General features: G+C 41.4%; 1 protein-coding gene across 1 annotated transcript in view; it reads left to right on the forward strand.

Annotated features, from left to right (window-relative positions):
- The window catches only part of FGD5 (FYVE, RhoGEF and PH domain containing 5), a 106,553-nt gene that overhangs the window by 88,605 nt on the left and 2,389 nt on the right, over window positions 1-15,559 (forward strand). Inside the window, exons 12-18 of the mRNA XM_075514144.1 lie at window positions 1,626-1,709; window positions 3,344-3,423; window positions 7,543-7,642; window positions 9,194-9,331; window positions 10,404-10,506; window positions 12,224-12,354; window positions 14,082-14,210. Coding sequence (XP_075370259.1) covers window positions 1,626-1,709; window positions 3,344-3,423; window positions 7,543-7,642; window positions 9,194-9,331; window positions 10,404-10,506; window positions 12,224-12,354; window positions 14,082-14,210 — 765 coding nt within the window. The remainder of the gene's footprint in view (window positions 1-1,625; window positions 1,710-3,343; window positions 3,424-7,542; window positions 7,643-9,193; window positions 9,332-10,403; window positions 10,507-12,223; window positions 12,355-14,081; window positions 14,211-15,559) is intronic.

The raw sequence follows: 15,559 nt of genomic DNA on the forward strand, positions 1-15,559 counted from the left end.
GCTACTTAATGAACTGGTGTCCACGAGTGAACTCATGGCCATAATAAAGGCAACAACAGTTTTGCTGTTAAGTCCAAGGTGAAGGATTTAATCCCATGAGTATTAATTCTGTGTCATTTTTCTTTAACCATTGTTCCTGCTCTGTAAGAAAGCTGAACTATGACCTTTTAAGAAAACATCCATAAGGCTCCACTTCCCGTTTTTTTTCAGGCAAGCAAATCAGTGAAAATTTTACACCAGCAGTTTTAGGTGGTCAGGCGGTACTATCAAGACCCCAACAATTCCAGTCATGCAGGATACGTTATTTTATTGCAAAATCGTTCCTTAGTTTCCTCCCTTCTTCTCTGCGTCTCTCTTTATCACAGTTTTCCTTCCAAAATATAGTATTATTACCATCCAGTTGGCTATATTTAAATGTCTTTGTCACAGAGGAATCCAAGTGAAGCTGGTTTCTGTCTACTTTGTAATTTCTTGAGAATTTCTGCATTTAAGGTGCCTTGTCTCTGGCATCACACAGTATTACCTATGCCTTGGTTTTACATTGCCTTGCACATTTTTGTTCATAGTATCCCAGTACAGTAATCAAGGGGCTGTCTGAGTTTATGCATATTGGTACTGATGTGAGAGGGCTGGGAAAGACAACAAGAGAACATGACGTGCTCATTCAAGTAAAGCAGAGAATGCATACACACAAGCGTTACTTTGGCAATGTTACGGACCACCGATACTGCTATTCCTTCTAGTAGTAAGGGAAGGAGAGGCCAGCAAAGACCCACAAGGTCCAGTTCTGCTGTTTCATTTATTTGTTTGTTGGCACAAAGATAAAAGGCAGCAGTAATGTCTATGATTAAGTTAGGCAAACAGCAGAGAAGATCTGATGCCATTTTGTATAAAGCTGTTTGAAAAACATGCAGATCTGTAAGAACTATGGAAATATTTGGGGTGTTAAGGTACAGATTTTTTTTCCTCATAAAATGAAAAAAAGTTTCTTATTTTTGCCCTTCCATGGTCTCTGCTGCAGCCCACAGACTCAGCAAAGCTGTCTTATTTCTAGGTGAGTTTTGCTAGCAGTGAAGTACAGTTACTGCCCTCAAATATCCAAACTGTTCTTCCCTGAATCATCCCTCCAGACTGTGGCACCTCTCCTCGCCTCCACTTCCTTTTTGCCCAGAAAATGGAAGTCCATAAAGCCCAGCCCTACCCCTGGCCTCACCGCAGCTTCACTGTCAGGGGGACCCCGAGAGAGTCAGAGCTGCAGCATCCTGGGCAGTTAGTTGGTATTGCCAGGTAGTAAATGCAGAGCCTGCCTTCCCAATTTGAACATGGCATTGCCCTTAAAACAAGCAGCTGCTTCACCCAAGCTGAATAAAAAAGAGCTGATTATCTACTTGCTTAGCCATTAGCAACAGTCAAAAATGGGAAGAAATCAAAGTCCTGGATGCAGACTCCCCAGAGTTTTGTGGAAATGCAGGTCTGGATCTAAGCTGTGTGGCTTGGGCCTGTCTTTAGTAACAGTCCTAGCAGTTCATCAAGTTACTGCTTGTTCTGTGTATTCCCCCCAGGAGTAATGGGCAAGCCTGCAAGCCATATTGCAAATTATTGATTTTGTCTTTCTCTTCATATAGATGAATGATGTTCTGCTGTACACATATCCCCAGAAGGATGGCAAATACAGACTGAAAAACACCTTGGCTGTGTCAGGCATGAAGGTAATGCCTCTGTATTATAGGCTGGAATTAAAGCTGTATAGTGGGCTGTTAGAGTTTGCTGGTTTATGTCTCATATCCAGCTGAGGGCAAGGGGAAATAGGGGATGGACCTGTTACCAGGGGATTCCCTTGCCTCTTACAGGAGGTAGAAGGAAAAATAATATAAAGCAAACATATAAAAGATTATCTATAAGGCTGTGAGTTAGTAAGACAGCCTTACTCAGGCTGCATAAATAATACAAGCCAAAATCAGATTTACCATCTGATCATGAAACTGGAGACAGAAAAGATTTATTACCCCATTTTGTCCATTCCTCTCTTCATGTCTCCAGCCAATACATGGTTGTTCCCTACAACATATTCACTAGGGCTAAGTCTGCCTGGTTTTAAACTCCTGCCACTCAAAATTTACATAAGCTTTCATTTGCCTGGTTTTCATGTGCCCTTTAACTGTTTTCATCAAAAGCATTAATGGGTTCAAAAAGTGATTAGCCAAACTTTATTGGGAAAAGGTGTATTGGGAGCTATTACATGCAATGATATAAACATGGTCTCTTCTTCAGTAAATTTCTAAATTGCAGATTACAGAAACTGGACACAATTGTCCTGTTCTTACACTCTTTCCCTAAGCATCCATTGGCACCAGTACCTGTGCAACAGGAGATATTGGGCTGGAGGTGTCTTTGCTTCTTACCTAGCCATCCATTACCTACCTCCCGCCAAGAACTTTCATAACTGCTCTATAGCTAATATGCCAAGTTGTATTTATGTGAAAGAGAACTTGAAGTGGCAAGTCAGGAGTTTGGGGATCTAGGAAACATGCAAGATGAGAATTACTAATTGTTAATTCCAGCGGAATGACACGGGTGGGTTGAGGTGTTATGAAAAGCCGGCAGGCTGGTCACCCTAGAGACCTGATAGTCTAAAACTCACTGTGGGTTCCCAGCTGGGGTAGGAATTGCCAAAACACTCTACCGTTAAGTGAAAAGGAGTTGCAGAGCAAGTACTTGTTGGGGCACATTTGAAACACTGAGTCACTGGCATAATAGATGCTTTCTAATAACAACATATCAGTACCATGAAGCTATGTTTCTCCTAAGTGGCTGTTGCTATTAGTTGGCAACTAATACACTACGTGGCAGGGAAAAGGTTTTAGCTGAGCTGTAGCTTTTAAGTATTTTTTTTCGCTCTTAAAGAGCCTTGCTGCAGACAGGCATTCACTGAACTGAAGTGCTTCACTGTGTAATAATGTCTGCATGCCAGGAAGAAAGTTATTTCCATTCATTCCAAGAATAGCCAAAACTTTTGCCCAAAATGCTCTGACACTGGTCAGACTAAACATCTCCTAAGCTTGTCCTATTAAAACTGAACCCTGTTGATACTTCATCCTTACCTTTATAGTTGGATTAAATTCTTTTTTTCCTTTAGCACCACCACCATATTGAAATAGAGAGCATTCCTCATTACACCAGCAATACAAAAGACAGAAAACCGTACCTGCCCATCTCTTTGCATTGAAATATGAAACAGATGGCTGGGACATCACAGATCCATATGCACTGAGACTTGTATGGTGTACTGGTTATAGACAGTTTAACTCATGTCCACATTCATGTTCATGGCATTTGTTTCTAGGTCAGCCGCCCAGTGACAGAAAAAGCCCAAAACGTCCTGAAGATTGAATATGATGAATATTGCCTGACCCTGTCAGCAAGGTACTGTCCCCAAACAGCCACGGCAGAGGGTGTTACATTCTAGAGCTGTATCTCTAGATTAGTCTAACCAACACCCAAGACTTAACTGGTGTCTCATTCTTTTTTAACTCAATTTCAGTCTGTGCTAGCATGACAGACAATGGCTGAGTGCTTGATTATACAATGAAGATATTAATTATAAATGTGAAGCTCATAAACTGTAACTAATTCAACTCATATACTGGGTAAAGATTAGAAGTCGGCTCTTGATAACATCTTAAAGAGAAAGGAAAGAGAAGAAAGTCTGTTACTGAGAAGACTGAGTCCTTTCCATTATCTTTCACACTTTTTCCCTGTGACACTGAGAGTATGTTATAGCTCCCTTTTATAAGTTCACTTGTTACCTCATACCACTAGGGTTGCAAAACTGCTGGAGAAAATAGTAATTAGGTAATACCATGCAATAGATACAAAAGCATTTAATAGTGCTTAAAGGACAAAGCCAAAATTAAACCTTACTGGCAACCTCATGGGTCTTTCTAATGAAAGGAATTTCACTAATGAGTTTGTGTAGTGCTAGTACTGATTGCAACTGGGAGTCAGGATCTCTGTCTTGGGATCACAAGTTAATGCCAGAAAGAAATTGTACATCAGTTTCTGATCATAACACAGCAGTGTACTGTATTTTTTCATGCTTCTAGCCCAAAATTATCCTGCAAATTTACCTAGAGTTACAGCAGAAAGGTGGCTGGCTTCATTTTCAGGTGTAGTTTACTACAAAAGACATAGCACACTAGCAGTGGTATTAAAATTAAGTCTTCCAAATAACAAGATCTTCAATGCTTTTAAGTACTGACTTTCCCACCATTAGTCTCCAACTACAGCATGGCTGGAAACACAGCCCACTTCCCTAAATTACACAGTGCAATAGAAAGACAGGGAGGGCACTTTCTTATTCAGAATCAGAATTTGGAGTGCTCATCCTTCACAGAGCACTTGCCATCTGTGGGCAGTGCTCAGATACCTGTCAAAGCCTTTTTGTCTATTTCCTTTTATAACCAGCAAATGAGAAAATATCTGAGCTTTTCTTAGAGCCGCACACTCATCACAACCCTCAAAATATACACACAGTACTTCTGAATTACCTGCTGCCAGTTACAAAAGCAGGATGTGTACAGTCCTTCTGAATTGTAGAGGGGAAATAACTGCTGCATGTCCCCTTTATTCAGGGCAACTGAAGTTGGCATCCCTAGTGAGAAGCTTGGGATGTTCTGTTTGCATTGTTATGTTGTTTCTTTGCCTTTTGTACTCATATCAAGTCTGTGCTTAGTTAGCCTAAACAAAGCATGTGAGGCCACTGCAAGCTGTGTTTCTTTGGTAGTAGATAGAACCAGGGCCTGAGACTGAGGTTGCCCTTCTGATAACAGCCAGACGGAGGCTGACTCTTATCAGAGCACTGGGATAGAGCCCCTTTCCCTTCCTTGTGCTGCTTATTCTGGGACCGATCTGCCACAAGTCACCCAAGAACGGTTTTTCCTCTCCCTTTCTGTACTGGCTGGCAGAGCTGATGACACACCGGTGGGACAGCATGCTCTCCTAACCCCACTGCACAAGAGCCTTGGCCTGCTACACTAACCAAAAGGAGCACCAAAGACAGAAAAATACCAGAAGGCTTCAAGCGTCCCTAAAGACTGTATTGCCTACTGCTCACACCAAGGTGCTGCAAGTCTGCACTGCAGGCCAGTTGTTAACAATGACAACACAAACCTCAATGCCTTTACACTTGTATGAGACAAGGTGAATGCATTGAGGAAATACGGCATGAGTGCCAGGGACTGAAGGCAGTAGAATGAGGATGACCAAAGCTCAGAAGTCAGTGTGGCTATATAAGCAGATGGCACTGCAAAGTCTTTGTATCTCCTGCTGAAAATGGCTCACTCGCCCAAAGAGCCTTGTTATTGGCTTGCAGTGAGCTGGTAACAGATCTGAGCACAGAGCCTTTATGGAGAAGGCTCATACTGCTCTTATACCTTTATTTGCCTTTGAAAAATGTGCTTCTTGGACACAGGGGTAACCATGTGGTGCTCATATAAAATACCAGAGCACTGGGAGAACATAGTCAGCATTACCTCCCTAAAAGGCTAATTCAGAGTGACAGTGATAGCACTGCGACAAAATCCCATCCCATCCCAGTCCAGTTTCTGTGTTCCATGGATGTCCCCTGCTGTCCAGGAGACTGCAGTGACAATTTGACCCTCTCCTTCTATTTGCTTAAGGAAGACTATATGAGCCAACACAGATAACTGATAGCTCAGCACAAAAGGTGCAGCCCAAAAATCACACAAGGACCAAATGTGGCAATGGTGAATCAAGGTCTGAGCTTCTCCGAGCCTCAGACATTCAGCAAAAATTCCTCTGAGCCTTCATGCAACCAATGAAATAGCTAATTAAGAACAGGCCAGTGCCAATTGACATAATTTATCTTACTCTTCAGCAGACAGGTGGTATTCCCACATTTAGACACTAATAACCTGTGATTACTGCCTAGAGATGTTTAATGGAGTGAAGAAGAGGTTAAAGGGCCCAGTTAGATATCAGGCTTTTAATAGCAGATTGTCCCTCTTATCTGTCTTTCCCAAAGTGGCTTTAATTTACATCACTATATGGGCCATGATTTCCTTTGTTTTTTTAAATCATATCTCCATTCTCAAGCAAAGAGAATTTCCAAGACAGAATTAGCAAGAGAAAGGTTGAAGCCAGGACATCTTTTAGTGCTTTGCAGGCTGTGAACATGATTTGTCTGGAAGATACAGACATCTTCAGATTTCTTAGAAAGTGTAACTTTACCTGACTTTTGGTAGTAATAAAGACTCTTGCCAGAGATGATCTCCTGTAACATAGCCCCTTAGCTAGCAAAGGTTACCCTATATGCAGTAGATAACACTGGCTCAGAGTTTCTGCTCCAGTTTCTCCTCCAGGCTTGTTGAATTTTACAGAGGCTGGTTTTTTCAGACAAGAGCTTATTCTCACGGTGCAGAGGGATGCTAAGTCAGAGATCATTGATAAAATCTGGCATTTCCTCTCTTTTTTTTTTTGAAAGACCGCAAAAAAATTGTTCTCAGATGTCTTGTTTGGTGGCCTTCACAAGGACAGTGTGAGGAAATCACAGCTGAACAGCAGCTGGCAATGATGCCACTGCTAATTTTACAACAAAGTCTAGTGGGTAGCTTTAATCTGAGTGGCTGGTATGACTCGGGAAGGGGAGACCACACTGAGTTGCATTCCCTCCTGTGACTGATGCTGGGAATAGCTAGACCTGTGCACGGTTTCAGATGGACAGGAAGCGCACAGTTTGAAGTCACAGCAGGAAAACCAGCTAACACAGGCAGGACAGCTTACAGCTGTAACAGAGCGAATGTATCTGGGAAGTAACAGGCACTAAGAGCCCTGCTGCTTTTCTGGGATAGCTAGACTGGCAGAGAAGAGCAAAGTGCTCTCTGTTTTGCGTTGCGCAAAGAGGGCATCTAGGGGCCAGTCTAGAGAACTACTGGCCTCCATGCATAACTGCAACTAGAGGGAATGCAGAACTTCCTTCCCAAATTGCCGTCCTGGCCTCTTGCCAGGAGACTGGAAATTGTCTGCGATGGAGCTAGAGGAAAATGAAAGCATTCGCATCTCTACCGTGGGTGACAGACTTCTGCATTTCCCAACATGCAGATCACCTAAGCATCCCACTGTAGAGATGAGCGTGAACACACTTACTTTGAGCAACCCATGCCAACACTACATGCCCTAGAGTACCTAAAAGCTAGGGCAGACATGACAAAAAGAGACATTTCCTATTGTCCTATGTGATCTAGGATTGAGCAGCTTATAGCAAAGTAAGAGACTACTTTGAAAAAATTTCTGGGCATTTAGTTCCTTCTCAGTCACAGTCCTAACCAAGGATCAATGCTAATCATCCTGCTGAATATGTCCAACAGTCAACTTTGTTCCTGGTTGGAAAATTACCAGTTCAATGCAGTAGTGGGGAAAAGGAAACATTCATAAAGTGAAGCTTTTCTCCTCTGATCCAGAAACAGCTTCTTTCAGTCCCTGCTGTGCATGGCATTGACTGCTCTGCTGTATTTCATTCCACAGCTCTTGCTCGGAAAGGGATGACTGGTACAGCTGCATCACCAGACACATCCCAGATGACTACAAAGCTCACAACACTTCCACTTTCCACAGCACTGTGGAGGTAAAAGGAGGCCAACTCTTTCAATGCTTAAAAGGGGAAGGGGGAAGGGAGAGAGAGAGAGAGAGAGAGAGGAAAGGAGGAGGTTATAAAATGCAGTGTTCCTAGTAGTAAGACTTTCTTACTATTTTTATTTAAACCAGTATGCCAAGTTTAAATAATGAAGCTCCTCACAGCTCATGGGCCACCTCTGAAATGTTAATCACACTCTATACTCTGTGGTGTTTGCTTAAATAGTAGTTCTTCTGGAGGAAGACTATTTTGTCCTAAGGGGTAACTATTTTGGATGAACTAAAAATAGCTACAAACTTCGCAGATTTTAAGAAAACAAAACTACCCATTAGTTACACTAATATCATATACACAATAAAGTTACTGCCAGTGCAAACCTCACCAGCAATATTCTAATTGTACCAGCACAATTGATGTATATTATTGTTATCTCATTCATTTCAGTTGTACTACTCCCAGTTAAGAAGGCAAAGAATGCATCTGACAAAAAGGAAGAAAGCTATTTTAGGTTATGTAGAACCCCAGTTTTACTAAATAAGACTAACTGGGGAAAAAAGAGTGCTGGTGAGGCCACACCTGGAGTGATGCGTCCAGTGCTGGGCTCCTCAGTACAAGAGAGACATGGACATGCTGGAGAGAGTTCAATGAAAGGCCACAAGGATGATTAAGGGACTGGAGCACCTCACAGTTGAGGAGAGGCTGCGAGAGCTGGGACTGTTCAGACTGGAGAAGAGAAGGCTCAGGGAGGACTTCAAGAGCTTACGCTACTTGTGCCAAACACTAAGCTGCTGTGAACTGACAGTGGGGTATTCATAATACTTTGGTGCTGAACCTGAAGCAACCCAGCTTCTCAGCACGGCTTATTAGATTGGATTCAGTTCCACATTGATCATGGCTCCAGGGGCTTGGAGAAAAGGCACCTGTACAACACTGCAACGTGGTGCATTCCAAGAAATAGGAACAGTGAATACATTTTCTAAAGCCGCTTACATATATTCAGATCAGCCATGGCAAGCATGGATCACATTTGGATTGTGTGTGGGTAAATTAATCTTTGGTTTTACTGTTTTCTCTACTCTCTCTTCTGCAATCATAAAACTGTCCCAAGGTGTAATGACACAAAGAGCTCAGGCCCTTCTCGATTGAAAGCTATAGAGCTTTTTATGGATATTATTTCAAAAGCTGTTAATAAAAACACAGCTTTAACTCAAGTTCTTACCTGCAATTTGCATATGCAATGAATCAGATACTTGTCTGATGTGGAAGAGCGTCAGTGCCTGAGCAATAATAGATCTACATGGATTTTTACCTGTTGTGACCCTGGCTTTAACACCACCACATACTGATCAGCCACAGTCTTTCAGTGCTGAAGCTGAAGCATCTGTATCTCACTTACAATGTGCATTAGGAATTAGAAAATTTGGGGATCTTAGCAAGTGAAGGTAGACTGAAATGAGAGGAGAATTGTATGTGATGGAACAGGCCTGACAGTGTACTTTGGAAGTGTGGATGCTTCTTCATTTGTTCTTGTTTGATTTTAAGCTAAGGGAAAGGCTTGGAATACCCTTGGGTGAGAGGCCTCCTACTTTGGTACCTGTGTCCCATGTCATGATGTGCATGAACTGTGGCTGTGACTTCACCCTCACTTTGAGGCGACATCATTGCCATGCCTGTGGGAAGGTAAGAGCTGTACAAGCTTCTCGGGGAGGCTTTATTCACACCTCTAGGACACTGGCTGCCACTGCTGTAACTTCTGCAAACTTGGAGCAACATCAAGACCAGAATTTGACTTCTCACAGAACCTCAATTACGTAATTAGGTTTCTAATGACTCCAGTAGGAACAACAGTAACCTCCCCTTGAGGGTCAAATTAATTCCCAAAGGCAGGCTAGTAGTTGAAGGCTTAGAGGATAATCGTTGCTGAGTCCAGCCATTATATCTGACATACAGCTAACTCTAGAGACAATGAAGCAATACACTAAAACACTCTGTTCTGGACTAGAGCAGTAGCACATCTAGTCCATGTCCTGACCCTAATAACAGCTGGTAAAATTATCTTCCAAGAAAAGTGAAGAAACTCAGCAGTAGAGCATGGTTTGGTCAGTGACCAAAGGGAAAGTTTCCTCTGTGCTCCATTGAAGAGCTGCTGCCTTTTGCCCTAAAGCCAAGGGGATCTATAAGCTTTCTTGTTTTTTTCCCTTTATCACTGACTCTAGAGATTTGTTTATAGACAGAAACCTGCAGTCCTGTTTTAAACCATGGCTGCCTTTTAGCCTCAGTGATTTTTTTTTTTAATCAAACTACCAGTAATTTTTGCTAGTATGAAAAAGCATTTACTTAACTTTTTTTCTAATTCCACAGAGAAAATCAGTTTGTACCTACACAGGGGTAGTAGAAACATGCAAGCTTGCTTAAGAAAACAATGTTACTAACAAAGCTGTGGAAACAGAAGTAATATTAAAGTGATCTTTCAGTGATTCACTAGTAGGGAAGGTGTAAGTTCTGGGGAGATGGGCACGGCAGTGGTGTGCAACCACATACAGTGATCAGTTCTGCTTGGCTTACAACAGTGTAAATCTACAGCAATCACATTTCAGTCAGTAGAATTACCCTGAATGCCACAGTTTTAGGAGAGAGTCATATCTGGTCCACTATCCATCTTCCTCTCCCAACCAGCTCAGAGGATTTGTTTTGTATGTGCATATATATGAATTTAAATTATATTTACGTGCATCTCTCATTGCTGGAACAGATTGTATGTCGAAATTGTTCAAGAAACAAGTACCCTATGAAGTACCTCAAAGATCAAGCAGCCAAAGTCTGTGATAGCTGCTATGTGGAACTTAAGAAGAGAGGTAAGGTTCCTTCATTCTTGGCAAAACTGACAAACCCATTTCCTGCCTGTATAATGGGGAGGTTTTAGGATCTGCCTACCATGTTGTGTTTTGTTAAAGAGGATTTCTCGTTACAAGCATGAGGCATGTGTATTGAGGTCCCAGGAGTACCAGGCTGTATGGCATCTAAAACTGTTTTAGCAAGCCAGGTTCTCTGAGGGCTCCCCTGGTCTTTTGATAAACCAGAATAATGATAAAAACTATGTCCTATGAGGAGCCGCTGAGAACATGGGGTTTGGCTAGTTTGGAGAAAAGGAGGCTGAGGGGCAACCTCATTGCTCTCTGTAGCTTCCTGAGGAGGGGAAGTGGAGAGGGAGTTACTGATCTCTTCTCCCCGGGGATCCAGTGACATGGGAATGGTTCAAAGCTTCGTCAGAGGAGGTTCAGACTTGACATTAGGAAACATTTCTTTACCCAGAGGGTGGTCAAACACTGGAACAGGCTTTCTAGAGAGGTGGTTGATGCCCCAAGCCTGACAGTGTTTAAGAGGCATTTGGACAATGCCCTTAATAACCTGCTTTAACTATTGGGCAGCACTGAATTGGTCAGGCAGTTGGACTAGGGGATTGTTGTAGATCCCTTCCAACTGAACTATTCTATTCTGTGATGCTACATAGGTGATAGCTCTTCCCTGTCATTTCTAATGAATTATACATTAAAGCAATGGCTTTAGAGTTCCTCACTATCCTCATCCATATTGTAGCTTTTACAACATGAACTGCCAAGGTAAAATGCAGAGTCACTAAGAGCTTTTCTACATGGGGAGTTAATCTGGTTACAGATGAAAGCAGGAATTCAAAGCAGAAGAGCTACTGCCTAACTAGAACTCTGTATTATTGTCCTACTGTAAGTCCCTCTTCTGATTTAAATACACATCCAAATCAAAGATAAAAGGGGGGACAGGGGTTAGAATGAGCAGGAAATAATGTTCTTGCACAACTATTCCTGTAGACAATCTTTAAAATAGGCACATTATACTGTCAAGAATAAAAAGGCAGGGACAGATGACGTTTAGTTTTTCCATCCTGATTAAAGAAATTCACACTAGCCAAGCAAACACGTGAACAGATGCTGTCACAACAGCCAAAAAAGCATCCCCAAGCCACTATGTATCCAAGAAGTGATAACTCAGATTTGTGCTAAAACAATGCTGTGTTTTACTAAGAGCTTCCAGATAATGCGTGCTGCCAAAAGTGAGATTATGAAGATATGAACTCAGACAACTGGGGTTAATGGAGATTGACACAGACAGAATAACTGTCTCCCATGCAGAACTCAAAGAGAATGGCTCATACAGAAAGAATGCCCCATTAGTGAATCTATCCTGCAAAGGTATTACAGAACATAGAGGGGATAGATGGAAAAGCCATTTGCTTAATGCTGATTTTAAATTAGAAGAAAACAAGCTGTGTTTTGTGCTTTGTCAGCTTTCTTGCAGGCTGCTTTGAAGTAGCTGTAGGTTATTACCATTAACCTAGGGTGCTATGAAATCCACCCATCTAATCAGACTTAAAGGGGTGATTTGAAAGAAAAGCTAAAATAAAAACCAGCTATGGAGGAGGCATTGCATTTTCCTTAATCATTTGTATTAGTGTATTGTGTGTCTCTTACCCCTAGTCTGATATGTACCGATTCATCCATTTCCCCCTTCCCTTTCTGAATTTTCTTAATCTTGCAGAGCGGCCACTAAGTGTGAGCTTCCCTCCAACTTCATCCAGGTGTTCAAGCAGTGCCTTCTCCTCTGTCTTCCACAATATTCATTATTCATCTTTTAAGAAACAGAAGAAGATCCCTTCAGCTCTTATGGAGGTAGGACCAAGCTGCCTGAGAAAGGCAAGGAACTGCAGAGAACTGTGTGCTCATACTTCAGCAGCTATGTTTATAATTTATTCTGCATGCAGTGGGCTCAGCCCATGCCCTGGTCTGCTTTCATCATGCAATTTTTTTTCTGATTTTCACAATAATGTTTAAAATACAAAATATTCTGAGCTCTGAAGATGCCACAGAAGCTTCTTGAGTCCACTGAGAAACTCAATTAGAGCAGCGTACTTTAATTTGCTCATCAGCCTGTGAAGTCTTTAGAAAACTAAGACAGCTTCAAGGTACTAGATAGTACAACAAGGCAGATCACAGACAATGACAATTACCAACAGAGCATGATATACTGTTGACCAGTTACCTTTTTTGACAAGACCCTTAATTCTGAAATCTTACTTTGATTTCAAGAGAAAGAAAATACCACTTACTTAGGGAATAGATTCTGGTCCTTGGCAATCAATTCAGGAGCATACATGTTTAATCAGACACTTTTCTTCCAGCTCAAATCAAACTATTTCAAATCAAATGGTTAAAATCTTGAGCCCGCCAATGTAAACAAATAAATTTCCAACCAATTTCAATGGGGCCAGGATTTCTCCAGCTATATTAGTTTTCTTTCCAGGAACAAGGTGCCAATCATGTTGAGGTAGTCTAGGTAGCTAAGTTGCCCATTGAACTCCAGCACAGTAAGGTACTCCCATTTCACTGAAATCAGCAGGTATTTGTCATTGTATTAAAGAGAATAGGGTGCAAACATCTTGCTGAACTCATTGTATAGTCGAGACACTGGAATTTCTTGAGGTTTGTGCTGAGGTGAAACTGAGCCAAAGATACAAGCATGTAATACAAACACAGAGATTGAATACTGAAAGAACTGGCAGGCAAAATTTCAGCCCATTAGGAAAAAAGCATTGCCTTTCTATCCACAAGGAGGCAGCACTTAGTAATATGAACTGTCTCACAACAGCATTGCTCCATAACTTCTAACTTACTTTAGCCACGTCCTGGAACATTTCTGTTCTGCTGCAAAACACTACTATATTAATGCTGAGTCGTCTCTTGTGTCAATGCTACAAAAGCTGGTTTTGAATCCCTGCCCTTTGTTTCTAAATCCAATACTATTGTGGTTTACTACTGTAACTAATAACATACACTGTGTGTCTGTGTATAGTTCCATCTACTCAAAATCTGGATCTTTAAGAACATTAAGCACTTAGATCTCAAAATACTCCTGTGAAAGGGGTAACTTCTCAGAAATATTATTTCACAAATGAAACCAAATCATAGTCAAGTGATTAACATGAATTGATGTAAAACCATTGCAAAGTCCTAAATATACCCACACCTTAGAAGTGTTCAGCCACAAGACTGTAATTCCCTTCTGGAAGCATGTACTTCTAATATACCAAAAAAACCAGACCTGGGAAAAGGGACAAGTTCAGCTTCTCAGAACAACTGTAAGCTTGCTGACCTCAGTAACAACTCAACTGGATATTTTCCATCAGAGTTACTGAGAACTAAGTTTAACCAGAAATCTTCAAACAGTTAAAAAAGAACTATAATACCATGCTTGTATCTTTTCTGGCTCGGTATTTTTAATAGTCTGCTTATGGTTTCATGGACATAGACCTGGTTATCTGGTGTGATGCAAACATGCATAATCAGGAGGGGAAAAGCCTTTGCTGTTACAAATACTGATTTCTCCTACCCTGCTCCAGGTGGCAGCCTCAGGAGAGGGAGCTACCATCAGTGGTTACCTCAGCAGATGTAAGAGAGGCAAAAGACACTGGAAGAAACGCTGGTTTGTTATCAAAGGCAAAGTCCTCTACACCTACATAGCAAACGAGGTACTGTGCAATCTGACTTGAAATAGTTTCCTATCTGAGTTCCCTTCTTTACTCCCTACAGGCAGCATAAGTAAATGTGAAAGGTATAGACAGCAATTCTCACAACTACCTGCCTTCTGAGACCTGGTCCTAACAGACTGAGTCCCTGAGGAGCTGTCCTCAGCTGAGGGGCCCAGCCACAGCCCTCACTGGACCTCGGCAGCCCTCTTCACAAACTGCCCTTCATTATTTGACTTCTTGCTATTCATGCTGTTATATACTGTCAACCACTGTGAACCTTAGTCTACAAATTTACACCGAAAGACTTCAAGGTCCTTAGGTGTTCTCTGGTGCACTTGGTAACTGCCAGATATGTTGTAGATAGATGGTGCTATGATCCATTTCTGGTGGGGAGGAAAATCTTGTAGTTTTACAAGTATAAATAGGACATATTTGTCCTACTAGTACCAACAGGAAAGACAGGAGGCTGTCTGCAGAGGTGAGAATACTGCCTTGTGTATTGGCCTGTATGGTCCTCCTTACAGCCAAGGAGATTGGATATCAACTAGATCATTTTTATGTACTTTGCCTCCTCCCAGTCCCTTTTCTTATTTTAATTTCTTCTCCTTTGTGAATAGCTGCAATATAAATAAACTTGAAGTAAGTGTGATATAAAGTTTGGTTATAACTGACAGATTTCATAAGCAGAAGCGTAAAAATTTATTTTGCTGAACAAAGGACACAGAATGCAAGAACTGTAGTAACAGCAATATTTGGTACTTTAAGCCTTCAGAACAGTTTGCAAACATCAATTATTTAAACTTTAATCACCACTGTGATGGTTGCATGAAGCAACATTCTCTTTATTTGTTTAAAGGGGATATTGAGGCACAAGAGACTTCATTATTTGGCCAGCAATTCAGACCATTAGCATCAAATTCTGTATCCAATACATTTACCTTTCCTCTGCTAACCTTAAAAGTGATCATTTCTGGTTCAGCAATAGGGAAAAAGCAACAGATGGCTAATTACACTTTGCATTCCCAGTTTGCAATTTAGCTTCTAAAAGCAGTGGCAAAGGCAACATACACATATAGAAAACATTACCTAAATACAGTGACCAAAACTGCAGCTATCAGTAACAGCTAAACTTCAATTTGATTAAGGCTTATTGTTTTCTTGTACAAAGCAGTGTCTGGCAAGCAAAATTAATGGATGTTGCTTGGGAGTAAATTAACAATTAATTGCATTACCAGCTCAGAAATTTCAAAGCAGCATTTTGGAAAGCAAGTATGCTGTTTGAGACAGTGCAGATTTCTAAAAAAGTTGCTAGTGCTATGAAAGGAAATGACAAGGTACCAAAAAGACTA

This window comes from Mycteria americana, chromosome 11 (assembly GCF_035582795.1).
Source record: "Mycteria americana isolate JAX WOST 10 ecotype Jacksonville Zoo and Gardens chromosome 11, USCA_MyAme_1.0, whole genome shotgun sequence".
Taxonomy (NCBI): domain Eukaryota; kingdom Metazoa; phylum Chordata; class Aves; order Ciconiiformes; family Ciconiidae; genus Mycteria; species Mycteria americana.